The sequence below is a fragment of the Ammospiza nelsoni genome, chromosome 6, assembly GCF_027579445.1.
Source record: "Ammospiza nelsoni isolate bAmmNel1 chromosome 6, bAmmNel1.pri, whole genome shotgun sequence".
In the NCBI taxonomy this organism is placed as follows: Eukaryota; Metazoa; Chordata; class Aves; order Passeriformes; family Passerellidae; genus Ammospiza; species Ammospiza nelsoni.
The window spans coordinates 52,728,173-52,755,675 of NC_080638.1; the positions used below are offsets into that span (position 1 = coordinate 52,728,173).

General features: G+C 44.3%; 2 protein-coding genes across 6 annotated transcripts in view; one reads left to right on the plus strand and one right to left on the minus strand.

Annotated features, from left to right (window-relative positions):
• Positions 1-5,617, plus strand: part of EVL (Enah/Vasp-like) — a 120,982-nt gene extending 115,365 nt beyond the window's left edge. For 2 of the 5 annotated variants that reach the window (XM_059475066.1, XM_059475065.1), the window contains exons 10-14: positions 1,084-1,150; positions 1,240-1,302; positions 3,454-3,520; positions 3,898-3,955; positions 5,011-5,617. In XM_059475066.1, coding sequence (XP_059331049.1) covers positions 1,084-1,150; positions 1,240-1,302; positions 3,454-3,520; positions 3,898-3,955; positions 5,011-5,048 — 293 coding nt within the window. In that variant the 3' untranslated portion in view covers positions 5,049-5,617. The remainder of the gene's footprint in view (positions 1-1,083; positions 1,151-1,239; positions 1,303-3,453; positions 3,521-3,897; positions 3,956-5,010) is intronic. The other 3 variants (XM_059475068.1, XM_059475067.1, XM_059475069.1) reach the window with 3 other exon arrangements.
• A 2,863-nt stretch (positions 5,618-8,480) lies between these two features.
• On the minus strand, positions 8,481-27,160 carry DEGS2 (delta 4-desaturase, sphingolipid 2). The gene is made up of 3 exons (XM_059475299.1): positions 26,952-27,160; positions 17,628-18,370; positions 8,481-10,732 (listed from the first exon to the last, which is right to left on the minus strand). The coding sequence occupies exons 1-3, from the start codon at positions 27,031-27,033 to the stop codon at positions 10,589-10,591; spliced, it is 969 nt and encodes a 322-aa protein (XP_059331282.1). The 5' UTR covers positions 27,034-27,160; the 3' UTR covers positions 8,481-10,588.
• Between the last annotated feature and the right edge of the window lie 343 nt (positions 27,161-27,503).

The following is a 27,503-nucleotide window of genomic DNA, read 5'->3' on the forward strand; positions in this document are numbered from 1 at the left end:
ATGTTTCACAGTCAAGAAAATTGCAAGACAGTTTAGTTAGACATGTAGCTGCGGATCTGTATCTTCAACATTACACACCTAAATCTTTTAGGAGAAAAAAGCTGGATTATTTTACTTTTTGAAGTGTAGATGTCCTGATCTGTACAGTTGGGGTTCGGATGTCAAACTGCTATTTAGTTTGTTGCAATAAGGCTGATCCTGAGAGTTCCCAGATTAAATTGTTTTTCCTAAAATTAATTAAAATAATCTGAGTAGATGAGCTGCAAGCACTCACATTCATCCCTGCATCAGTCTTGGCTTTCATGCATACTGAGAGTCTCTCCCAGGGGAATGACTATTTAACCATTCCAGCTTCCTTTTGGAACAAAGCCATGACCTGTGTGCTTTGCAAGGGAAGGGGAGGAAGCCAGGAGAAAGGTGTATGTAAATGAGATCTAGAGATTTCCGGGGAGTGCCTGTAATCTTTTCAGGACCTCACAGGGGAGCAAATTCTTGTATATAAAATTGTCAAATCTCTTCAACAGTTTATTTTAGGAGACTGGGATGATATGAAGTGCTTTCAGCAACAAGTGTTATGTAGTACAGCTTTTTGGGAATGTTCTGTGTGTTAGAAGTGCACACAACATTAAATAAATTCTCTGTGGAGATTTGCATAGTGGGCTCTAACTGCCATTTTTTTACATACACCCACATTTTCTGCCAACTATGCAGACAGAAAACTTAAGACTTCTTAATGTAATATATAAATAAATATTGTACTGAATAAAGTAAGCCTTGCAGCAATTAGCCAGTATTTCCTAATAGAAATTATTTATGCTTTTCCTCCTGCTGTTCCAGTTCCATTTCCTTTTAGTATTGTTTAACTATGTGGTCCCTAATTAAAGGGATCACTAAGCAGATTTTTGCTAATGCTTTCCCAATAATGTAGGCAAATGCACTCATTCAGCAGTCTCATTTTCCTGGTTCTTCTCCTAAGTCCCTCATCCTCACTGAAAGAAAGCAACTGTAAAAGACAATCCACTTCAGGATATTTTTATTTTTAGAGCAAAAATAATAAACTGCCTTTTCATGTTTGCTTTTCAGACTCTGGGAAGAAGCCATGGGAAAGGAGCAATTCTGTTGAGAAGCCTGTATCTTCATTACTTTCTAGGTGAGCTGCATGGGGTGTCCCAGCCGGGATGCTCACGCTGTCCCCATGGCACGCGCACGACTCATGTCTGTTTCATTCCATTGCTGTAGAAATCCATCAGTGGTGAAGAGCTGTGAAGCTAAGAGCCCCACACAATCCCACGTGTCTTCTAGGTACTGGCTAACTGCCTGGCTTCTTACTGTCTTGGCTTGTCCTTTGGCTCATCCCATCATTCAGCACTAGTGTTCGTCTTCTGCCGCGTCTTTTGCTCATTCTCTTGCAATCTGCTTTGTCTGTCTCTGCACCAAGTGTGAAGGTGTCATGGCAGAGCTTTGTTCCATGGAAGCAGCCCCCTGCTCCCTTGGGCATTATAGATGTTAATCATGCTGGAACCAGCACTTAAACCATCCATGTGTCTGTGTCAGTCAGGGACACGGGTCTGGCAGTGCTGTGCCATGTGGAAATCACATTTTGGACCATCTCTCTACAGCAGGTTCATGGTGACCCTGCCAATAGGTGAAGCTTTCATTGCTCAACCTCTGCAGAAATTAAAAAGCAAAAGCAGAAATTATCTGAAGAGCTTGCAGCTGGGATAAGGGAAGTTATTCTTCTACCCATGCAACCGCAGTGGGTGCATAAGAAAGGAGAGTGAAACTTGGTAATAAAATCAAGATGTAAAAAGGCCCCACCACAGACAGATCTTTCAGACACATGGGGTACAGAAACCAGCAGGTGTTAAAAGCCAAGAAACCTAATAGTTTGAATGGCCAAGCTTCAGGATCAGCACCCATGTTTTTAATCACAGAGATTAGGTTTGATGTTGGACAGCTAGAGAGGCTTGCTTCCCTTGCTGGTCCAGGAGCACCCAGTGTTACTGGACACTGAGATGGATGGATAAGCTGAGTAAGGAGGTAGAACACAGGCTTACAAATGTTCAGTATTTACTGCAAAGAGATGTCACTTATTTTACATTGTTAGGCATACGACAGTGCTGATAGTCTGGAGAGAGGCAAGTTGCCAATGGCAACTATCTGCACATACTTGCTGCTTTGTTTAAAATGCTGTAACATGTTCTGCCCAAACATTCAGAGGGATGCATCAGTGTTACTATAGCAAAATATAGATTTGCCAGCTCTCCTAAAACCAGTGAAACATGTTGGTTCTAGGAAATACATGAGCTTCAAATAGATGGAAAAAGACCATTCTTCCTCCTTGGAAATGGGAATGAAACTTGGGCTATTTAAAGCAGTCATCACATTTCAGTAGCTATCTTTTGTAATGGCATTGCATCCCAGGAGGAGGAGTTCAGTGGGGAAAAATGGTTTCCTAATTTAGCACCTGGAGTAGTGCTCAGTAGTAGTAGTGCTTGCTTGAAAGACTTCTGTGGGGGAAGCAGGGCAGGTTTCTAAAGCTCTCCATGGTGACCTGTTTCCATTCCTCATCAGTTTGATGGCATTTGGATCTTTCATAACTCCCTTAGCTGTGAGATGGTAGGACACATGTTAAGATTTCCCAAGGAAGGGTTACAAGACCAAACAGCCCTCAGGAGCAGCAGCACCTCCACCAGCCCCCAGTCTGGGCTTAAAGATGATGGCAAAGTTATTTGAAGCCTTTGTAGAGCATAGTTAGTTTTTTAAATGTTTTAGAGTTACTGATTAAAACAGAAAGGCAAATGGCTTCTAGTTCCTTAATTTATTTTATCAGATGTCATCATGGCTCAGCCCACTGACTAATACCATGCAGAAAGACTGATAACACTCAGGTGCACTAGCCATTAAGGCCAGACTGGTTTTGTTTCTGAGTCAATAAAAAATGGCTGTGATACATGACACTATCAACAAGCCACACTTGACTCACTGAAGTCTTCCAAGGAAAGGATTAGTGGGTTATTATTTTCCCAATAATATTTTTCTAAGCTGTAACCTACTATTACTTTAGCACCCAGTGAAAGCCTAGGTTGCCAGGACAGAGCTGCTGTACAGAAAAAGGACTGTGAGGGAAAACCAGACATGTAGCTTGCAAATTGCAAATGCTGTAATAAAACACAGTGTTCAATGGGCTTTATCCCCTCAGCATTTTCTAATCTGAAATCACTGAGATTCCCAACACAAAAAAAAAAAAAACAAATTCACAGCATCTTTGAGGGTCAGGTTGTGCATACAGGAGCAGTGCTGCTCTCTGGCTGCCAAATGTTCCTGAGCAGCACTTGTACACAGGTGCTCCTGCTCTGGGGTGGATTTCATCCACACCATCAGGTGGGTGCAGCTTAGCACACACTGCAAGAAACTGACTAGCTTTTTTATGCTTTTCTTCCATTTCTCAAGGATGAAGCCAGTGAGCAGCAGCAATGATGTGGCTATGGATGCCTTAGATTTTGATCGGATGAAACAGGTGAGTGAAGATGTCATTGGCACTTTTAGAGGTTTGGCAAGCTACCCATTTTCCCCCATGCATGCGCTGTACGAGCAAAACGGCTGTTCAGTCTTCTGATTTCCTCTACAACCAGGTGCCTAGGGAAGGGCTAGCTGGTGAGCAGCAAGAGAGCACAATCTCACTGCTATTCCATCCTTATGCCTGCACAGAAATGTGCAAGTAAATATGCCAGCATCCTCTGCATCCGTGCCTGGGAGTGCAGACGTAGCTGTTAGCAGTGCTAGGCTCTGAGCAGCAATGGAGTTGGGGGACAAGCACAACCATGTTAAACTTGCATTTTCTTCCACCAGTTAGAAGGAAATTCTGAGCAGCTGACTTGTGTTTTGTCTCATCAGGAAATATTGGAGGAAGTTGTAAGAGAGTTACACAAAGTGAAAGAGGAGATAATTGATGGTAAGAAAGAGAAAAATTATTATTTTTCTCATCTTTATGACTAATTTTCCATAGATAAGATGATAGGAACTGCAGAGAGTTCCCTGGTGTTTTCAGACTTCTCTGAACAGCTCTGATTTATACACACATTTGAAGAACAAGCATCCACCTTATCTGAGCTCTGACCATAGCACTGCACTTACATCCTTTATTATGCTGTTGATGAGCATTTTTGCCACCAGCCTATGAGAAATTTGCTGGCTGGTGTTTCTCACAGGTTGGGAGGGTGAGAAAGGGCCTGCCTGTAGCCCATGGCACATCAATTTATCACAATCAGCAAGCGTGAAATTCACTTGTAACTTGCCGGCCACACAGGTCCAGGATGAGGAGGGGACAAAAGAAGCTAACTGAAAATCCTTCCCAAAAATCTTCTGTAGTTTCCTTTGCTTGAAGAGTTCTTTCGGACCTTCACTCAATTACAGCTTTCCAAATAGCCACATATTGTTATAATACATTGAAAGTACAGCAGCTGTACCAAATGTATCAGTACTTTTTTATAAATTGCTCTGCAGTTTACAACTGAAGGTATTTTTCAGGGCCATTATTAAAATGCACAGCAAAATTCCCATTTGAAGGCCACATTAGGGTATAGGAAGATGCATGTCCACACCCTGCACTCCCCACCGTAGCTTCACAGGGAAGGGGAGAAAGAGGAGACTGTGAAACAGCTAAAATCCATTCCCTGTGCCCTTGCCCTAGATGTGTGTGCTCACAAAGCTCCGAGGCAGTTTGCAGTTGGAGAGCCCCTTGTCCATACGCTACTGTCCCAGCAGCTTGGCCCTCAGAGCCTCCCTAGTTCATTCCAGTGCAAAACAAGGCATCCACATACACCACAGACGCACCTTCTCACTGTAGTACTGCAGTTTGCAAGCCAGCAGCTGACTGCTTACCCTTACTCATCCTTTTACCCTCCACTCATCCTTTGAGCGGCGCGTACTTTTGCAGCCTCTGCACTGAGCGATGTCCATCCCGCTGGCTGTACCACTGTGCACTAACTCTCTGCTTTGGTTTTCCAGCCATACGGCAGGAGTTGAGTAGAATCAGTACAACATAATGATTGCAAAGCATTTGGACGGTACTAAGAATGCTAGGAAGATTGGATCATTTCTAAGTGTACCAAGGTCATGCAAGATGGTGGGAGAGGACACCGGCACTGTCTTTGTTCTTACACCCTTTTTATTAGCAGACTCAGCACACTTTGAAGCTTGCTGCTGCCTTGGATTCGCTTCATTTTACAAGTCTTAATCTAAAGATTATTAAATTTTAAATTTCTGGATTTTTTAGATTTCATCTGACACTGCACATTGGATTTGTCAGCCTTTTTTGTATTTTGTATTTGCTTATTTAAATGTATTACCTTTCTTTTTAGTAGTAGATAAGAACACACGTGAACCATTTGCTTTTGATAGATGACTTCAAAGTAATTTTACTAGTAGTCTGCAATGTAAATGAAGATCCTTTGCCAACAGAAATGTATTGAGGCATCACCAGAAGAAAGAGACATGTTAGTTGTCAGCCAACAAGTTCTTTGTCTCAGAGTTATCACAATATTAAAAAATGGTACGTCAGTGCATCACAGTATCTGTGTTCATATTGGTAATAAACTGTTAATTGTCCACACGGCCCTGCCTTTCTTTGTTTCATTTGTCCCTTCAGTTCCTGCACTTCTGTGTCACTTGGTGGTAAAAGGAAGGATATTGAGACTCACTGTGGGGTGGCAGCTCTGTCTCCTGTGGCTGATGCCTTCTCCTACGGGCAGACGTGGCCCTCACCTGTGGGGTGAGCACCATGTCCTGCAGGCAGGCTGCCCCCACCTCAGCAATGTTTTGCCAAAGCAAGTGAAGGACAGTGGCTTGAGGCTCTTCTCAGGCCACCACATCTCCTGCTGCCACTGAAAAATACACAGGTCCCATCATCTGTGCTCCTGCAGATTAGCAGTAATAGAAGTGAAGTGTTTGTTCATGCAGAGCAAGGCTAGCAAAGGTATTGGGTGGATGCAAACTGAAATCCCAGGCACAGCACTACTGACTAGGGACTTAAGGGGAGTCATTTGTTAATGGTGTGCAGGTCTTGTGCTTTACTGGTACAGGACACTGAACACTTAACAGTGCATAGCCAGTCATATCATCCAAGGCACGAAATTGTTTCCTTTACAGCCATTCTTCCCACCAGAGTGATGCCTTGTCCAGGCTGACCTAGAACAGAGGCTAAACAGAGTTAAAGAATAAAGTAGATATTTATTAAAAGGCCTCAATGGATACACCCTTGGGCAGCACAAGAGCCCAGCCAGGGCTACACCCAAGATGAACCTAAAATGGTCCCAAAAATGGATGACCGGTCATGAGGTCTCTCACTTTTATAAGTTCTGGTCCATTTGCATAGTGGAGTTAATTGTCCAGTTAGAGCTTTAGGTTATGAAGCCCCATCCTTTCTGTTTTTCTCTCTTCAGTCCATGTTGTTTATGCTCTTGGGCCTGAAATTTGGATTGGTTGTCCTTGGTCCCCAGCTAGAGAAGGAATTGTTTTGTCTCCCTATTCTGTAAAGAGAGCTTACTATCCCTTAATATGAAGCTCAGAACTACACACTAAAGCAGTACAGAATCTGAAAAATATAAAAGCATTGAGAGCAATCCTGGGGATCTCTGCTTGACTTAGTCTGGTGCAAGCTTTGCATGGCAGTCTTCTTGATACCATATTCTGGTAACCCTGTGCAAAAGCCAAGGGATTGGAGTTCCACTATTGAAATCTGACAAGTATTTTCCAAGTTCCCTTCATTTCTTCAGGCTTCCATAGAGATTTTATTTTAAAAGCCAGGCCCTGAGGATTGGTTTTGGGAGCAGAGCCTGATGCAGCAGCCCAGGAGAGCCTGTGATTGTCCCATTGCTGGTGGAGCAGGCAGGAGACCCAGCAGAGGAGGCAGCAAGGATCCTGTTTGGCAGTCAGCTGTAAAATGTTACCTGTTTTGTTTTGGGGTGTTCTTCAGCATTCTTCAAAGCAATCCAAATGCCTTTTACAAATGAATCTTTTTCAGAGTCTGGTTATACTGTAGGTTAAGTATGGGAGAAATGGGAGAAATGTGAGTTTAATGCAACAGTGAGCTCCAGACTGAGACTGATGTTTATTAGTTGTTTAATGCCAGCTGAAGGCAAGAGAGAGGTTAAATAGCAAGATAAAGATTTCCACATGGGAACTAAAGCAAGCAGACACTGATGTGCACCACATTGCAACACCCCAGGACCACAAGAAGGAGCTATCCCAGTATGAGCAACCCAGACAAGCATCAGTATGCATCATCTGTTGCATAAATCTCTTACAGTAGCTCATGCATTTCCTAATTATAAACCCATTTAATGGCATACCTGATAATGGCAAGCACTCTTCAAAACTGCTGCTTTTCAAGATCACATCTGTTTTGTGAAACTGTCCCATGATCCTGATTAAGGTTCTGAAGGTTGGTGCTTGGCATGGTTCATGTTTTTCCTTGGAATGTGGCATTCTGCCTAAGGTCAGGAATAACCATGTTGTACAGCCTGGATATGGCATGCCCCTGTGTTAACATCAGCTAGCTGCTGTAAATGGGATTTTCTTACTTTCTTCAATTACCTTTGCAGGCCTCTTATAATTACAACATAATAAGCTGAAGTTTGAACAGGGACAAAATATTGGGGGCAAAGTGTTTGGGGTGGAAGGTGGAGCTTGGCAGGTGAGCAGTCCTGGCATCACTGTGCCAATTCCCAGCCTTCAGCCCCAGTGACAAGGATGTGCAAGGTGGCTTATTTCCAGTAGTGGCACTACCAGAGGATTCTCTCCTCCCAGCCAGTAATTCAGTTTGCCAGCTGTCTCTGCAGAAAAGGGTGTCCTTTCATCCTGGGCTTGTGGAGCCACTGCAACAGGGCAGGCCACAGGCATCTTACACAGCAGAAATCTAAGGGGACATCACTCTCCAATGCTTCCTATCACACAGCACCTGCCACAGCCTTAGTGTGCCCAAACAATGAAGGAGATCTGGATCAATTTTTAAGCAAAAGGAATAAAACTTTACATAGCTCTAACACACTTTTAACTCAGACCCATATGCCCTGTGGTTATTAAAAAAACTCCTCCTGCCAACATTACTGGTAGTAGCAAAGACAAGTGCCCATGGAGAGGACAGGATCACAGCCTTCTCCAGCAGCACCCCAAATGCTGGAACTCAGCTCACACTGCACACCTGCAGGCAGTGCATCCTTCCAGCCAATTCCTGCTGGGATGGACAGTGCTGAGCAGGAGGAATGTGGGGCTGCCCAGGCTAAGCAAGCTGGGACCATGATGGAAATACTGATGGGAGGCAGGTGAAGAAGCAGCTGAGTTTTGGTTGGCTCACTTACACCAGAGCCTCTGTGTCAGGCTAGGTTAGTAGTCCACAGCAAATGGGTGACCAGATCATGAAAGCTGAGTAAGGGAACTGCAGCACAAGGTCACTCATAAAAGAGGATAAGGACAGCAGTCATATTGAGGAAGTTAGCATAATCTTTATTGTGGTTTTTATATTAACTTATTAAGTTGGACAAGAGAGTTGAGGAACAACTGCTAAAGACACAGGAAATTGAATATGTGATCAGAGTGCCAGCAACTCTGAAGTAAATTAATAAAAATCTGAAATTCCCTGACATGAGCACTGATACAGCAGCACCTCTTCCTCTGGGAGAAAAGCAGCTTTAATAATTCAGATATAATGTCTTAAGTATGTTCATCACTGAGGGATCAGTAGAGGCTGAAGTGCTGGGAGAAGACTCATTCTTGCTCTTCTTATCCAAAAGCACAAAACAGTGGTAGTAAATAAACTGATGTTCAGCCCCTGTGTTACAAAGGATCTGCTGAGCAAGCCTGGGTATTTATTTACCCAACTGCCAAAATCACATGGGTGAGAAAAATGGAGAATGGGGAAATGAAGGAGGAACCCAAATGGCTGCAGGTTAGCTCAGCTGCCCAGTGAACAGACAGATTGGCTCCCTGGATCCAGTGCTGCTGAAGGAAGGAACAAAATCGTGTTCAGTGAGGAAATCAGGCTTGCCAGGTCTGATACTCTGAGGGACCAATGACGCTGCACAATAATCTTTTTTTTTGTTGCAGCCACGGATTTCCAGAAGAAAAAACCCAAACTGTTAGAGGGCTACAGGGCAATTATATATAAATTATAATTTCTCTCTTTTAACCACTTTGTAAGGACAGAAATAATTTGCCAGCTTTCCATGGTAGAGGAAATTTACTAGATGGCATTTGAATTCCTGACTCCCAAGATATTGTGCTGCTTGTAGAAAGGTTATGTTGATTTAGGTTTTGGATGATACAGAATTCTTGAGGATAGCCAGGAGTTTATAATTGGAGAGGACAAGCAGGAAGATTTTAGTATGCCAGTGGGTGGAAATGAGAGATGAAGGTTAATGTCAATAGCACCAAGAAAGAGATTCAGAGAGAGAAACGACCCCATCTCCATGTTCCAGGTACATGCCCTTAACACCACCAGAGGCAATTTTGCATAGCTGGAGTATCGTGTGCTTCCCAAATGTCAAGTTGTGCCCCTTGAATGACAGAGGAAAAGAATTCCCATTATTCTGAAAGCAGCTAGGAAGAAATACCACCACAAAGATGAAGACACCTCCATGTCTCCACTGACACGTACTCCTAATTCCCATGCCCAGAAAGGGGTGTAATATAGGGGAGACCAAGAAAGATGACCAGGAATGCTAATAGCTTTGGCAAGGAAAAATTAAAACTAGAACCTCTCCTTTTCCCCTTACAGTAGGGAAAAGAGTGAGATACATGAAGTTATGAATACTCTTGAAATGGTGAGTGAGAAAGGACCACCCAGTTCCTCAGAGGCACATCGATGCTGCTGATCAGGAAGTAGGTGGAACTCTAAAAAAAGGATTTTTCCTTGCCACAGTTCAGTTAGCAATAGTATTATATCCCAAGAATAGCAATTCATTCAAAAAAGGTTTAGAGAAAGCTCTAGAATAAAGATCAAACAGCATCCTGAAATAATCTTACAGATGTACAAAAATATAAACATATTCCATTGCATATATAAAATTTCTGCTATTAGCAATTATCAGAAGATATTAGATTGGACAAGACATTGAGATAAAAGCACCCTTGTGTTTCCAGGGAGTATCATTTACTTCTGTGTGCCAGTCTTCCCTGCTTCCACAGTCCTGTGCACACAGAGCATCTACTCCAATCTGGCACCAAGAGAAACCAGTCCTGAACTACACACACACACATGTTCACACATAACACACAACAAACATTCCCCCCACAAAGCTAAAACTCAGGCTTAGGCACATGTGTCCTAGGAAGTTAATTCTAAGCCTAGATCAAAGGTTCACCTAATCACAGTTCACTCTAATCTAGGTTCTGAGGGTTGCATATACAAATATCCTTTATTAAAAGTATCGGTTGTCTAAAATTGCTTCATTTTCACACCCATCCTCTTGGCATAAGCAGCATGCACCAACTTCAATTCAGAACACACAAAGATCCTTCTATTTCTGCAGAAAACTGAAGTCATGAGAATGAACAAACACACACCACTGAAGCAGGAGGAGCTGCCCCGTTAGCTTTCCTTTGCCAGCTTGCACAGTCTCTTAACCCTTGAATAAGGACCAAGAGTGTCATCAAAAACAAAGTCCCACAGAACTCGAATCCAGGACTGGTGATGTGGGAGGTTATCATAATATTCTGCTGCAATCTTCTTCACCTGGAAGAAGAAGAGAGAGAATGAGTGTTCGGCTGCCCAGAGTCAGGTGTGTTTCAACCTTCACACTCAGATCTGATAGCACAGCCATTACCTGAAGTTACTTGTTATTGCTTGTGAGCTTCTGAAGTTCAGCCAAATGAGATGTACTTAAATGCATTTAGATACTCAACAGATTTCTGATCTAAGTTTTGCCTCACAGTCATAATTTGAAAGGCAGTGGATTGCTGCCTTCAGTCAGAACTATTTTGTGTCACTTCAGAGGTGGTGGGATCTCCACAATGAGATACTTTATCCACTTTATCAATTGCCAAGACTCCAGCACACTATATTTAAAGCCCTGTTTGCCACTTGTAATATTCTTCTGTTGAGAGTTCTGGGTAAGAGAGAATTAACAAGTGAGAAAATGACAGACACAGCCTTGCCTACGCTTTGTTTCCTGAATTCTGCTACCATGATGCAAATCCAAGAGATGGGTTCCTCCAGCAGGCAAAGAAAATTGCAGGGGTGGTCTGTTCTCCTCAGTCTGATATTAAAAATACTGTGAGATTCATTATTAGATCACGAGTCTAATAAAATTTCATCCCTGTTACAATTCTCAAAGTCTAAGGACTGTTGCCATCAGAGAAGCACTCTGTGCATCATTGGGGTGGTAATTGTAGTGGGAGTTAGGCCAGAACCAGAGGACAAAGAGGTTTCAAAGCTGGCAGGTTCAGGGGACTGTGAGGATTCCCAAGTTATCAGTTATTATTCCTGCTCCAACTAGATGCTTTGCTTTTTGAACACATTTATGAAGCAGCAGAATCTGTTAACTGTAGTACACTTGCACAGGACTGCTTGGGCATGGTTTTATGGCAGCTCCACCTCTTAGACAAACAAAGCTCTAGAATAGAGCAGTTTGTCTTGCTGGACAGCATGACTTCTCTCTTTAAAACCCTGAAGAATTCTAAAGCCAGCTACACTGAGCACAGAGCAGACTTCCAGTGAAGAGAGAAAGGGTTACACAGAAATCACCATGCAGGAAGAGGGTCTCATCACCACTGAGGTGTAATGGGGCAACCTCAACACAGCATTTAACTGCTTGTGAAAAGGTAAGAATTCCAGTGAAAGTTAAATTATAAACTGGCATGGCTCCCTGCTAATCACCTCATTAATTCAGCTTCCTAGCAGACACTTCTCTGTGAAATAGGTTGGATAATGTTCAAGAGTCATTAAAATCTTTTACCTCTGTCCCTTACACACCCCTGGTGCTCCTGGCATGGTAGTGCTGTCCTAGAGGTGGAAGATTCAGTTCAGGTCTACCTGTATTCTGTCTTTCACTGAATACTTCCAACTTCATAATCATTTTCTCTATCCTGCTTTAAAGCATTGGTTTGTACTTCAAAGTAGTTAATTTTCAATGGTTAATTTTCAATTATATTCAGACAATATCAGGATTTATCCTTAGAGATATTTGTTAATGGCAGGAAGAGAGGTGATTTCCAGGTTTCCAAGATCTCTGGAGAAGTAGATTTGGTTCTCTCTGCTCCTTCTGTAACCCCAGTCAGAAATAATTTAATCTGGGTATTACTCCCTTTTCCCAGCTGGGTAATTGAAATAGCCAGAGGATGAGAGGGAGGACTATTTGAACAGTAAGCTCCCTTGAATGGAGGTTACTCATGAGGCCCGATACAAACACAAAGGGGGGCTCAGATACCCAGCTTCAAAAGCTTCACTCTAGCTCTGACATGGTAATTTCCTAGCACACGATTGCTTAGACCTTCCTTCCTGCCTCCATTTTAGAAATTCTGCCTTTCAACTGTAGTTTAGCCCTCATCTACACTACCCAAGTTCATATAGCAAGTCTACCATTCCCCCCTTCCCCAGGGCCCCATGTACTTCTTGCTCTCTGAACCAGACCATGCTTTCTTAAGTAGTTACATTATCCTGCAGAGCTCTTGACCATGTTATATTTTGACCACAACAAGAGCTTCAGGAAGTTTTCCTCTATTGCCCCTTGCACATGGAAGTAGAAGGCTGGAGATTCACAGAAACCAATTCAGCTCCAAGGAAGCTCAGGCTGTGTCCTCTGGCTCCAAAGGCTCCAAAGGAAAAGTAGTGGTGACAAAGTAGTTAAAAATGGCCCAGAGAAGAGGCCAATAAGCAGCCTGCCTATGTTCAGCCCAATAGCTTCTGCAAACACGAGCAGCACCTGGTGCAGGAAGGAGGCACCACTTGCACCACTGCAAGGTCAACGGTATGAAATGCACAGAAAATATGCAATAAGAAATGGAGAAAATAAAAAATATAATGAAGCAGTTAGAGGGGGGACTTCTGAAAGATCTTATGGAAAAGAAGGAAGTTTGGTAGGTACATGTTCCTGTCCTGCTAGCACATGGCAGGAAAGAATTTTAAAATATATTTCTCTTTTATAAGAGATCTATGCAAAAGTTTTCCAGCAAAACCATCTCATTTTTCATTCTTTCTTTCAGCATCTCCACACATGAAACAGAATTATCACCTTATCTACCAGAAAAACTGGATAGTGGGAGGGCAGTAATTGGGGTTTAATGCAGGCTCCCTTTTAAATGCAACATCATAGGAGGAGTGGCTGAGGGAGCTGGGGTTGTTTAGCCTGCAGAAAAGGAGGCTTGGAGGAGACCTTATCACTCTACAATGCTCTGAAAGGAGGGTGTAACCAGGTGGGGCTCAGCTTCTTCTCCCAAGCAACAAGCAGCACAACAAGAGAAAAAAGGCCCAAGCTGCACCAAGGGAGAAGGTTGGACATCAGAAAGAATTTCTTCATGAGACTTGTCAAACATCAGAACAGCTGCTCAAGGAAGTGGTGGAGTCACCCCTGGAAGGGTTCCAGAAATGACTCAAAATGGCACTTCATCCTATAGTTTAGTTGATATGGTAGTATCAGATCAAAGTTTGGACTCAATGATCTTGGAGGTCTTTTTCAGCCTTAATGGTTCTATATCTATTAGTATGGTTGAGGCAGGAAGAGTCAGCTCTATGTTACAGTACAAAACCTGTAGATGCAGTTTCCAGGTAGCAAGTTTTGTGGCCAGATCATAGATTGTCTCAAAGAGGATGGCACTGTAATTAAGTATCCCAAAATCCTGCTCCTCAAGATCTCCATATATTGCATTGTAGGTGATCCATTTTCTTCAATTCCTCCCTGCCTTCTTCCTTACAAATCTCAACTGTAAGTCTTAAATCATTGCTAGTTTGTAAATGAAAATTGAGGCACATCTGGAGTGCTGTGCCCAGTTCTGGGCTCCACAGTACAAGAGGGACATGGAGCTCCTGGAGCGAGTCCAGTGCAGGGAGACAAAGTTGATTGAGGGACCAGAGCATCTCTCTAATGAGAAAAGGCTGATGGAGCTGGGCCTGTTCAGCCTCAAGAAAAGACAACTGAGAGGGAACCACGTCAATATCTTTAAGTATCTGGAGGGTGGGTGTCGAGAGAATGGATCCAGACTCTTCTCAGTGCTACCAAGCAATAGGACAAGGTACAACAGGCAGAAACTGAAACAAGATGTTCCACCTGAACATAAGGAAGAATTTCACTGTGCAGTCACTGAGCACAGGAACAGGCTGCCCAGAGAGGGTGCAGAGCCTCCCTCAGTGGGGATATTCAGGAACCATCTGGACACAATCCTGTGCCATGTGCTTCAGAATGACCCTGTTTGAGTAGGGAGGCTGAGCCTCACCCATTCTGTGATTCTGTTATCATGGATAAATAACAAGAGATTGCAAAGTCTGCAGGACAATTACTAGGCACTTGGCACATGGTATATGGAGGCTTTTCTTCAAGTAGGTCAAGGTGGCAGGGCAAGAAATCACATCTTTTGGACTGAAATTTTTGTTCTGGTGCTTGTGGAGCACAGTGAGAGGACCTTACTCATACTCTTCATATCTGATAAGTACAAAAGTTAAATGCAGCCTAGTATTTCAGCATGGCTGTTACACACTCCTTGTCCTGGGGCTATACAGAAGCTAGAGATCCTTATGACACAAAGCTCAAAATTACATATAGAATGCTCAAAGGCTTATTACAAGTTCCTTCTATAGTCCTACATCCCCACCAAAGGCTGGTGAGCACTGGAACTAGCCCTCCTGGCCATCATGGGGTTAATGAAATCTGCAATTCAAAACCAGCACATCTACCATGTTTTCCAGTCTTGTCTGTCTAATAAATCTGGTTTCATACCATGTCTTTTCCTTTTCCCACAAGCTTAATGAGTAACTAGTTTGCCCCTGGTAACACTGCTGCTTTTATTGCAGCTTCTAATAGAGTTCCTCCTCCTTCTCCAATCTCCTCTCTCCATGAGTATACTCTGACAATTCAGACAATGAAGAATGAATCTCTTTACTCATTTGGTAAACATTGCAATATTTTATAGTTGTAAGACTTCATTCAAAGACTAATCTATTCTTAAGTCTACAGGGTTTTTTCTTAGAGCAGGGCCTTCATTGCACAGTTAAATTTCATGGTCTCTTGTGCAATCTCTCATTACACTAGTGGGACAAGTTCTTACTGCACACCCATGTCACTCATCTTTAATATCCATAAGCTTATGAGCACAGCCTAATTCTTCCTCTTTCAAATTTGTCACAGTCATAGGGTAAAGGTCTTTCTAGTGGCAAACACATTACTCAGAATGTTCTGAATGACACACCTGTAACAAAGGAAAACACTGAATTTACTTTCCTGATAAGCAAGCTGAAAAGCTAGTTACTTTCCAAGATTAAGATCCAGTTATTCTCAAATCCTATTTCTCCCCTGATCCCAATCATGCAGGATAGATCTTTAAAAATAGAGATATTTCCTCCACTTTCTACTTGCCAATAATTAAAAATAAAAATAGTCTTGCTGAGAGTTCATCCATACTACACAATGCAACTATTAGAATTTCAAGTGTCTAAGAGACTAAAACTGAAAAAAAAAATTTTTTTTGCTGAGTGAGGAATTTGCCAGGAGGTTAAGCAAAGTAGAGGAAGGTAAAGTGTCTTACCTACTAGGAAGTTCAAGATTTAAAGTTAATCAGAGAGGATCTGTTTCCTTATCTCTTTACATCAGAGGGGCAAAGATGTTTTTTTCTCATTTTGCAGAAAAGAGTAACCAATTTATTTAATGGTCAAAGGATTTTCTACGGGAACTGTTTTGCCAAAGAAAATAGAAATTTTTAAAATAGAATTCTTTTTAATAGAATTTTTACTTGTAATTGATCTCTCACCAGACTCCAAGTATTCCATATAGTTCTGTCAGGCAGCAGTGATTGACAAGCCTGCTCTCTCCTCCACCAGCAGGGCAAGTCTCAGTTGCCAAAGAGCAAAACACACATGAGCACAAGCCCATGAAATTCAGCTAATAACTCCATCCTCTTTATGCAGGAGGGCAGACACTTCCAGCTGCTGCACTGCCTCAAGGAACTAGGCTGAACTATATGTGCTGTGGGTGGAGAAGAGCTTTTCAGGTCCCAGTCAGGGCTGGAGCAACAGTCCCAGCAAGTTCAATTAGTCACTCACCTCCCTTGTGCAGGGTACTGAGCTAACCTCCTTCTCTTCTATTTTCACTTTGGTAATCTAAGTATCTAAGCCCATCTAACAAGTTTGAACATTTGAAACTAGAGCCAAGAACATGCACTTCCCCACTGAGCTATCATGTGTATCAGGGATGGGAGGGCCTCACAGGAGAGCTCCACATCCAAGTGTGGGCTGCTGCACCAGCTCCTCTGGGCCTCACCAGGAGCAGGCAGCATCTCCAGGACAGACCTCCAGCAGCAAAGGAGTGAATGGAACACAATTGCAGGCTATATAGAGGCTTCCCACACCCTTCTACACAAGAAAATCTCCTATTGATTTGAATCTCCTCCCAGGGAGTGTTTCTGTGATGGAGAACATGAGCCCACCCAGCAGGGTTTGCCCAGGTAAGCCATCACAGCAGTTGTACATGGCATCAGTAGTGGTGGGGAGGTCACAGCTCCTGAGCCTCAGGCTCTCCCTCCACCTCATGTGGATATTGAGCAGCAATTCCACACTTTGCATCAGGCCACACAAAGGTGTTTCCTTCCTGTTACGTCAGAGAACTCGTGTGCAGGAGTAATCCTTGGAGTCACGTACCTCCAACACTGAGCACCTGCTGAGCAGCCCTTGCACAAAACACACAAGAGCAGCTCTGCACCTGGAGGGAGATGGAAAACCATTCCTAGACACCTGGGCTTTGCAAATTTGATTCCCACAGCTGATAAAACATAAACTGTTGTGGTGTGCTGTAACAATAAACAAAAAGGGGTTTGCCTTTCAAAGGAGGAAAGCCACAGTGCTTTCCCAACGACAGGCCAGGCCTCCTCAGTTTCTGTGGGTGGGGCAGGAGAGCTGAAAGGAGTCTCAGAGAGTGCGGCTTTATTTTCCAGTGCTACCTGTGTCAGGCTGGAACATGCCCCAAAAATTATGTCATCTCAAAACCAGAAAAAATTTCTTTGATGTTAATCAAGCAATATAGTTAACAGATTGATCATTAGACAAATTTAAAGTAGCCATTGCCACCTGCCTCCCTTTAGATGGGTCTTTAAACTTTCAGAGTCGAAACTTAGTGGCTGAGGGATGTAAATCAAGATATTTAAAGCCTTGTTGGAGGATTTTATCATGCAAAAGGTATTCCTCAAGCCCTCTGAGGATCAAATGTTCTAGTTTGCATCAAATAAACTAAGTATTGCAGCAGTTTGACAGCTGTTTCTCTCAATCTCTGGCTTAAAATTAATTAGAAACAAATTCAGAAAAGCCGTTCTCTTTTCCCCCCCTTTTTTTTTTCTTAAATTCATCAATTGCTATGATTTGAAGGGTTTTCTTTGACACATTTTAGCAGCTTCAATAAAAATCCAACTCACTCATCTCATACTATACTTACCATGGGCAGCCTGCATCCAGGAATGCTGGGGAAGTCATGGTGCTCCATGTGGTAGCCTACATTGAAGGTGAGCCAGTTCAGAGGTCCATAATAAGAGTATGTCTCATACCCTTTCAGGAACATGTAGTGTTCTGCTATGAAGTGCCCAGAAATGGGATGAAGACCCAAGCAAAGAATAGTACCTGCTATTAGGTAAATAACAGGTTTGAGCCCCCACAGGTAGTAAATGATGAGGTCTATAGAAAACTGGGCGAGAGCATTGAGGATTTCCATCCGTGTGATTGCTTTGGGGTTCACATAGAGCGGCCTCAGGCTGTAGAACAGAGGCTGCAGGAACAGCCACAGCAGCTTCCGGAGCGGCGTGCAGAAAAACCAGCCCTCAAAGTCTGTGGGAATGTCCACGTCCAGGCTGTCCCCTCCCAGGTAGCGGTGATGGTCAATGTGGTATTTCTTGAAGGAGGCAGAGTAGGGGACGCCGATGGGCAAGTTGGCGAAGACTGCGAACCATCGGTTCCACCTGGCCTGCTTGTTCCCAAAGGCCACGTTGTGGGAAATGTCATGGATGGCCAGGGTCAGCGAGTGGTTGATGCAACCCCCAAAAGCATAAGCCCAGAAGAAAATCCATTTCCAAGATAAGTCTTTCACCAGGTAGCACGCCAGAAGCTGCGTGAAAACCATTCCAGATACAATCCACTTTAAATGTGGATCTGGTCCCATCAGAGTCTTGATCTCTGGATACTTTGCTAAAGGGAAAAATGCAGAGAAAAACTTGGTTAGACATGATTAGGCAAATACAATCACCACTGTGATTTCTGGTTTTATCACACTATGTTTGAGGCCCTGGTTTTATAAAATGTTAATTCCAAAGTAGGGTTGCCACTATGGTGAAAATTTTACTAGTTCCAGCATCATGTCCAGTTCTGATTGATATTGATATACATAGACATATAAAAAAATACCCTGATGGTCACTCTGTGGCATAATGTGCCTTTCCCACAATGAACATTGCTTCACAGTGATGAGGAGTAATATCCCAAATCCCACAGGACTCAAGCTCTAAGAAACACCTTCTGTCATGTTTTTAAGGTTTTTTATGTCCTTTTGTGTTTTGCTCAGATGTTATTTTCCACTAAAGGGATACAACTGCTTTCTCTGTAGCCCTTTTCACACTGCTGTTTCAAACACACAAGCAGAGAAGAGAGCTGAGCAACAGGCTCGCCAGGTTTTGCTCTGTGGTTAGATGACAAACACAGCATTTAAAAAAAATTTCTAATTGTTTGAGTGTTTACCAGTGCTCACAACAGGTACAACTCTTCACACATAGTAACATCACAGTAAAGTCAGTAATATTATCAGGATTTTGTATGGCATGGCAAATTTTTCTCTGGTCCCATGTCACATACCAAAAGCAGGTGTAAAAGCCACATAGATTATCACACTACAGGTTCATGAGACCTCACAAATACTGCAGTACAGCAGAGACCTGGGCTAGGCCTGCAAGTCTGATTCATATCAGGCCAAGACCAGCTTATTGATCTCCAGTCCCACCAGCCATCCATCTGTCCTTTAAAAATAAACTAAAATACAGAGTACAGCTGATCCTCTAGGTGCTGTTCACTGATTCACATCTCCTCTCTGCAAAGCCACACTTCTCACTTCCAGTATTAACTTGCACATGATTCTTTCTGCTGCTGCCTTATGGCTTCTAGCCACGTACTGACCTCCTTCCTTTAACTCATACTTCGCATTTCTCAGTAATTGCAGCTTACACAGATAAGTGCATAGAGAAGTCACTCATTCTGAACCCTGAGGTTACACAGTGTCCCTGTGAGTTTCATGGGCCCATTTTATGAATAGTAAAGTAAACATCACAAGACTGTCCCAGTATAATACCAATACAATAAAATCAAGATTACAATGATCTGCATCTATGCAGCTGTGTCTACTATAAACAGAGGCTGGAGACAATACATGTAATTTATGTGACCTTGAAAGCAGTGGCAGATATTGAGTGCTGGATGCAGAGAAGGTTTTTGTAGAAGTGAACCCTGAGAAGTTTACAGAAAGTCAAAAAGATGAAGTGCTACTTAAAGAAGCAGGTTAATGTGTTCATGCTCTGCAACCATTCCAACAACCCTTGAGCCTCTTGGCCAACTTCAGCTCATCTTGACAGAAATTAGAGATTACAAAGATTAGAAAAGTGCTGTGGAAGATGAGGACAAAGGAGATATACTCAAATCTTCTGAGGATAAGGAGGCCAAGGTCACCATGAGGAGTATTCAGGCAAGAGAGAGATTTCCTAAGTGCTGGGAAAGCTGTAGTGAAAGTTCATCTCTTTCTAAAGTTTGACAAAAATCTCCAGAAACTCCAGGGATTCTTTTGTTTTGCTGTTTTGTTTTTGTTGCGGTTTTCACCATTCTTGAAATTATATTTTTCACACCAATAAAGTTAACATGCCAAAAGTTATTCTCTAGTACCTGAATAGGTACTTTAGTTTTACACAGAGTGCTGCTTATGCAAAGTTTACTCTGAAGTACAAGAATATAACAGCCTGGTCAGAAAGACTGTTCCAGGCATGCAGTTTTATGTAGCTTAATCTCATTCTTAGGGGCATCTGTCCAAAAGCCAGAAAATGCTTTAATAAGCCAAGCCACCTCAAATGTTGTCAGATGATGTGGCTGGTAGAGGTAAGTTACTGCAGTGACCAGAAGAGATGAAATGTAAAACAACCAAATCTGCTCCTCAGCCTGCTCAAATTGAGGCGACAATGATACCTCCTCCAAAAAAAAAACAAAAAAGAAATTTTAATGGGATGGGAAAATTGCTTAGAGATGCTTCACACTGTCATTTGAAAATAATGGAAGGTTTTGACCTATTTCTTTCTCTGGCAGCCAACAAGGCCTGCAGATTCCATTTAAAATGTTCCAGAGCAGGTGTGTGCAAGCAGCAATGCAGGCAGGTTGCACTTATCACAGGTGACAGCTATTAAGTAACTTGCCAGGGTTTAATATTAAATTCAACACATGATTAACTCCAACAGTAAATTTTTGCATACTAGTCAAACCACAGTACTGTGGCTGTTTATCATTAATACTGATAAAGGCATGAAACCATGGCGTGGAAAAATTCAGGTTTCTCCTCACAGAGAAACCATGGTTTGGGCAGAAAGGTGGATGAAGGCATGGACACACAAGACAGGACAGGACACAACACCTGCAGCTATGTGACTGCAAGGGGACCAAGTTTTGTCCTTTACAGTTCAATGAGAACAGGAGAGACCCAGCTGCTGTGGTGTCTGCACAGCACATCTTCCAGCCTCCAGCCCACTGAGGAGGTCTGTTAGCTCAGGCCAGCAGAGAGGTTACCCATGTGTGCTGCTTCTAGTCTGAGCTCTTGTCCAGACTGAGCCACTGTCCTGCTGAGAGGGTGGGGACACTGGTGTACATGTACAGCAGTGCACAAGGATGACTTTTCTGTCTCTGAGGTCAGCACTCTGCCAAAGCAGCACAGACACTTTAGTACAATAGGTAAATGTAGTCAGTAACTCTGCCCAGACAGCTCCATGATGGTGAGACAGCATTCCCCACTCTTACAAGTCAAGAGAGAACAAATGCTGCAAGTGTATTTTCAGAAGGGTTCATAATTCTGAAACAACCCATTTACTGAATTAACTTTTCGCAGAGATGACTCCACTGTTCTACACATCTTTTGAGAGGGAGGTCTCACTCACCAAGTGCCTAAACTGACAAATTAATCTGACTAATTTTGTTCCATTGATGCTTCTCTCTGGAGATCCAAAGCACTCACCATAGCCCTAGAGTGATCCTCAGTTGGGGCTGGAGCAATTGTTCCTGGACAGGCCATTGGCTGCCAGGTCCTGTTGTTCCTCCTCCTCAGGAGACAGCAAATACCTTGTTCTGAGCTCTTATTCATCCTCTGTCCTACTGATCCTGTCCCTGAGATAACCCAGTGATGGCACCAGACACAATTTCTCATTGATGCGACACCACATACTGCACACTTGCATATTTTGGTACACATGGGATTTGAAAGTGAACAAGAGGAGGTGCTGCCCACAGAGACAGTGGTGATGGAGGTTTAAAGAAGCAGCAGCCTTGCCCACATCCATGAGAAACTAGTAGTAAAAAGTGAAGAAATTTCATTTCTTAATTTTCCTTCCTTTTCCTTGCAGCATACTGATACAGTCAAAGTGGACACACTCCTCAGCATAAGTCACTTAGAAGGTTTATTAAAGGGAAGTAGGAAAAAAAAAATTTGTGATACTGCTGTCCTGGACTGCATTGTATTGATTATGAGTCCCTGCCACAACAGATAAAAGAGACACCAGGCACAGGATGTAAGCTTTACTGCTCCATGTCCTACGCTGGAGCTGGTATTTGTACCAAATAAATACACAAAACAAAGGAAGAGAGTTTACTGACATCATAGTGTTTTGCCTTGTAGCAGCTCAGCTCAAAAACCTACTTATAAAAGCACAGCACACCCAAATCCCCAGAGAATGGCAGGGATGAGTTTGAGCAAGTCCAGAGGAGGGCTGAAAATTGTCAAAGGGCTGGAGCACCTGTCCAGTAAGGAAAGGCTGAGAGAGTTGAGAATGCAGGCTGTTCAGCCTGGAGAGGAAAAGGCTTTAGGAACACTTCATTGCCTTTCAAAATCTAATGGGGGTTTACAGGAATGAAGCCAAACCGACTGTTTAGTAGGGCTTGTTGTGATAGGTCAAGGGGTAACAGTTCCAAGCTAAAAGAGGAGACATTTAATCTAGACATAAGGAAAAGATTTTTTACAATGAGGGTGGTAAAACATTATCACAGGTTGCCCAGAGAGGTTGCAGATGCCTCATCCCTGGAAACGTTCAAGGACAAGTTGTCTGGGGCTCTGAACAACCTGATCTAGTTGATGATGTACCTGGTACTCAATATATCATATGACCCTATTATTAATTCTTTTATTAATTCAAACAATGCATTAGTCAAGACACAGGTAGGATACACAGAGGACAACATACATGACAACACCTTCTGGTTTTTCAGAGTCTCTTGTGAAAAAGCCCCTCTGCTACACAAAATAAGAAACATTTTTGGCCCAGCTAATTACACTGAAGTTTTATATGTCCACTGTGAAAGGACAAGTGTCTTTGTCACCCATGAGCTTCTAAATACCTTAGTGCTAGCTGGTCCAAGGGCAATGGGCCACCCAGCAGTGGCCACCAGAGGGAAAGTAGTGGAAAAGTAGAGAGAAAGCAGTGGTGCCACTCTGCTGGTGTCAATAGAGGTGGATGATGTCAGCACATCACTATGCCAGCAGCTGTAACCTGCTTGCTTACATTTGTTTATTAGTGCAGAGCAAAAGGATGTAGGAATGCTAGAAGGAGGGCTTCCAGCTCCTTCTGAAACAAAAATCTGCAATATGGACTAAGCTGGATCCTTGGGTTGTACTTAATACATTTCCCATGGAAGACCACAAATGCCTAAATCAGTGATTTTCTGCCCGTGTGATTTATTTCAAAGGTGATGCCCACAGGGGAGTGGCATGAGCACTGGGACAGCAGCTCTCCTGGGTGCTCATCAGAGGGTGCTCACAGTCAGGGGCAGCACTGTGCCCCACTGCAGCAGAGAGGGCAAACATCGTTTCTTCGCCAGAAGCACATGTATTCAGAGCTGTGATTTAAGCTAGGGACATAATATGTTGCATATTTCAGTAGGTACAACTTATCAGAATTTCCATAAAAGTGGGATTTAAAAAGAGACAGCTGGAAGAAAGAGCAGATTAATCTCTGAATAAGAGACCAGATCTGGAACTATACTCAGATCAGCTAAATACTAAAATAAAATGCATTTTGACTTTTTAATTTTGTTATACCTATCCCCATGAGCTAACTTCTCAGCCTTCCTACAGGATAAAGTACATAGAAAACACTCACACCATCTCCACTCCAAAATAACTTGTCAAAAAACTAATTACATAACTATTAAGCATTCTTGTATGTTAGATCATATTCAGATGTTCCTGGTATATCCTGAGCAACACTGATTCAGCTCTCATCCTCAGCAGCAAACAAATGCTTCCCTAAGGATCCTGTGAGGCAAGACATTTTCTGTCTAACTTACACTAATTTTGTAAAGTTAGATCCTGCCCATGGCACAAATACGATCTCACTCTTCCCATGTCACAACATATTGCTCATTGCTTGCACTTGGGAAATTGTTTGCAGGTGAAATGACCAGACATTGTATGGTTATGGTGTTACCTGCATTTAAGCAATGATTTTTTCATCTGTCAAGAGTGAAAAGACATCAACACTTCCCCCTGAGCAAGAGCAAAGTTTCTTCAGGTCTTTCAGTCCAAGAAATCCTTACTGACAAAAAGTAGAAATCCTATTTCTACTAGATGCCCTCTCTTAGTTATATCTAATTGCATTTTTGTAACTATACAGAAAGGCTAAGCAGATCTAGATGAACAAACTTTTCCATCAGGAAGTTTTTAACCAGATCTTTCCCTAACAGAGCTTACTGCAGCATTACACAAATCCCAGTCCTGACACAAGGCAGGAACAGGCTTTTCATAAACAAGACAGGGAGAGAATAGCAATGAAACCATTCCATTTCATAAACTGCAAAGCGTGAATAACGTGTTCAGGAACATGTATAACGTGATCAGGGTCCAAGTGCCAGCTTGGCAAGAGATCTCCTCCACTCTAAGTCAGATGCAGTTGCACACAGACAGTACTAAGCACAAGCTACATTTTAATACCTAGAGACTACAAAGAGATAAGAGAGACAATATCTCCTCTCCCTTGTGCAAAATGTTGGTCTATTTGCTGGTATAATTACAGCCTTTAGGAATGGCAACCCTCATCTAGTGCAGCAGTGTCCTGCCACAAAGCCAATTTCCAGCCAGCCCAGCTGACAAACACTGCTCACAGCTCTGTGGCCAACTGGAACTGGCTGCCCAGAGAAGCTGGGATGGGCCATCCCTGGAAGTGCTCAAGGACAGGTTGGATGGGGCTCTGAGCTAGCAAAGCATGTCCCTGCCCATGGCAGGGAGACTGGACTCAGGGAGCTCTCATTCACACACAGTCACTGACTACAAAAGCCTTGCAGACACCTGGGCTATGAACTCTTAAGCCAGGACAAACAAATTTATGACGAACTTTTTTTATCTGTCAGATGCTCTATAGGAACATATTGGAACAACAGCCCAGGAAACACCACTTATGTAGAAAGAAACTGCCTTATGTGTTTGTCAGTTGGCCCTTTTTTTTTTCCTAACAGATAATTTCCATTGGTATTTAAATCCAAGTAGCCATGCCTGAGAGAGACTAACATTTTAAAAAGCCGCAGCCCAGAGAACAATCAAGTTTCAGTGCTTAGCAACTAAATCATTAACCTATTGGGAAGGAAATAGTTTCTTTCCCAGCATGGAATGCTGTCCCCAAGGCATTGTTGCACACAAAAATGTAAAATACATGGATTTTTATAGATATTTGCTCATATGTATTTAAGATTCTTGCTGTACTCCAGCTTAGCAGACACTTTGATAACTAGATACTCTGTGACTTAGGCTTTGAATAATAGAGTGAGGATCATTATAGAAGTATTGTGTGATATATTATGATAGTTTCAGTAACTTTTGGTAGCATTTTGGTACTTGTGACACTAGCTTTATAGTCCGTTCTGCCTTATCAGACACAGATCACTTGTATCTCTCTTTCCATATTGTATTTCTCTCTGCCCTTCCTTCCACTCCCACAGCTGGGGCAGGGGAAGCTGTAAAGAAGGAGATGGACCTTGATTCCAACTGCTTGTTCTCAACTCAAAGAGGGGGTGGGCAACACCTCTGCAAGCGTGCTGCTGAAGAGTCCTGAAAAGAGTTTGCTGCAACAAGGGAGTCCAAGCACCTCCTTACAACTCCATCATGGTTTCCACTCTCCATTCTACAGCACAACCAAAACCACAAGTGAGCAGCAAGGGCAGAGACCCTCCACTTACCCTCCCACCCTTAGCTCACCAAAATGTAGTCCCTTGACTGAAGGGACGAGGAGCACAACAGCAAGAAGCATCATTTGCTATACTGATGTAATTTGACTATCATGATTACATAGTAAAATATTCTTGGATGCCATTCAAACCTGGACGTGGATATTCCACCACTGCAACTATACCGGAAATGTTTTTGTAATTTAGATTAATCCTGGATTAATCTGTAAGATTGTGGGGGAATGAAAGAACTGCATCTAATTACTATATACCCTGTGCAGCAACTGAGACAAAGTTCCACTGCCTTTTTATAAAAGTTCTTTCAAAACTTCACCCTACTCATTAGAGGGAAGAAAACAAAACGACCAACCCACCCAAATGAAAAGAGGGGGGGGGAAATCAAAATCTTTTTTATTAATAAAAAGTTGAAAATGTACTTTTAGGAGATACGCAACAGTACTCTGTGACAATTCTGAATTATCAGTTATTCTCCAAAACGATCTTCGGAATAGCCCAAACCCCCCCACAAAAACAAGCCTGCCGACCCACCACACTCCTGAGCGCAGATAAGCGCTGCGTGTACAGCACGAAAATACAGGAGTGTACCTTGTCCCCGACAAGCAGCGGGATTTGCTATTGTTCTCCAGCAGATCGGACCCGCACGCCGTTTACTTCCATGCTGTACCCAGGCCCCGGGAGGGAACACGTGCCCGCAGGAGCGCTCCCAGCCCGCGCCCGGGGCACACCCGGCGGGGCCGCCGCACCCCCGACCGAGGGCAGCGGCCGCTGCCGGGGCTCGGTCCGGGCAGGCGGGCTCTGGGCACAGCCCCTGCCGCCCCTGCCAGCCCTGACCCGGCTCGATGCGGGCAGGCGGGCGCTGGGCACAGCCCCTGCCGCCCCTGCCAGCCCTGACCCGGCTCGGTGCGGGCAGGCGGGCGCTGGGCACAGCCCCTGCCGCCCCTGCCAGCCCTGACCCGGCTCGGTGCGGGCAGGCGGGCGCTGGGCACAGCCCCTGCCGCCCCGTCCCCGCTGCCACCCGTGACCCGGCTCGGCACAGCCGGGCTCGATTCAGCCCCGGCATCCCCGTCGCTGCCTCCCTTGGCAGAGTGCTGGGAGCGCTGCGCTCCTCGGGGTGCACACCCAACATCCCACCGGGCTGCGGCACTCGCCCTCCGCAGCCTGGACGCCAGCCCGAGCCGCACCGACACCTGCGCTCCCGGCGCGGACCCCCGGCCCCGCTCCGCCCGTCCCGTCCCCTCCCGTCCAGCAGCGCAGCCCAGCCCGGCTGCCCGAGCCGCCGCGGCCGCTCCCGGGCTCCCCGCCGTACCCAGGATCTCCTTCCTGCGCTGCGTGTGGGGCTGCTCCGTGTAGACCCACTCGAAATCCTCGCGGGTGACCCGGTTCCCCATGGCGCCTGCTGCGCCCCGCTCCGCGCTGCCCTTATACTGTCCCTATAGCTCTGCGCTGTCCCTTATACTGTCCCTATAGCTCCGCGCTGCCCTTATACTGTCCCTATAGCTCCGCGCTGCCCTTATAGCTCCGCGCCCGCGGAGGGGCGGCTCCTCCGCCCGCCCCCGCCCCGCCGCACCGGGACAGCCCCGCGGCTTCGCTCGGTGGCAGCAGCCGGGACAGCTGCGGAGCCCTCCGGGGTGTCCCGGGGCTGGCTCGGGACACGGGACGGGCGGCCGAGGCTCGCCGTGCTGCAGGCACCTCGAAGGCCACAGCCAGGAGAGTGTGAGCGGCGGGCAGGGCAGGGCAGGGCAGGGGGATCCCCGGCACAGCCACCGCATCCATCGCTGCCTCGGGCGGATCCAGAGCACAAGGGGACCTCCGGCGCTGCAGGACCCCGGACGCTTCCAGACACAGCTTTTGGAAAGCA

What these genes read in the sequence shown, in the direction of transcription:
- DEGS2 (XM_059475299.1), bottom strand. Translation starts at nt 27,033, where the DNA reads ATGGGGAACCGGGTCACCCGCGAGGATTTCGAGTGGGTCTACACGGAG. An exon ending in GCGCAGGAAGGAGATCCTGG is followed by an intron (nt 18,371 to 26,951) that starts GTACGGCGGGGA and finishes TTTTCCCTTTAG; the next exon opens with CAAAGTATCCAGAGATCAAG. An exon ending in CTGGATGCAGGCTGCCCATG is followed by an intron (nt 10,733 to 17,627) that starts GTAAGTATAGTA and finishes TTCTTCTTCCAG; the next exon opens with GTGAAGAAGATTGCAGCAGA.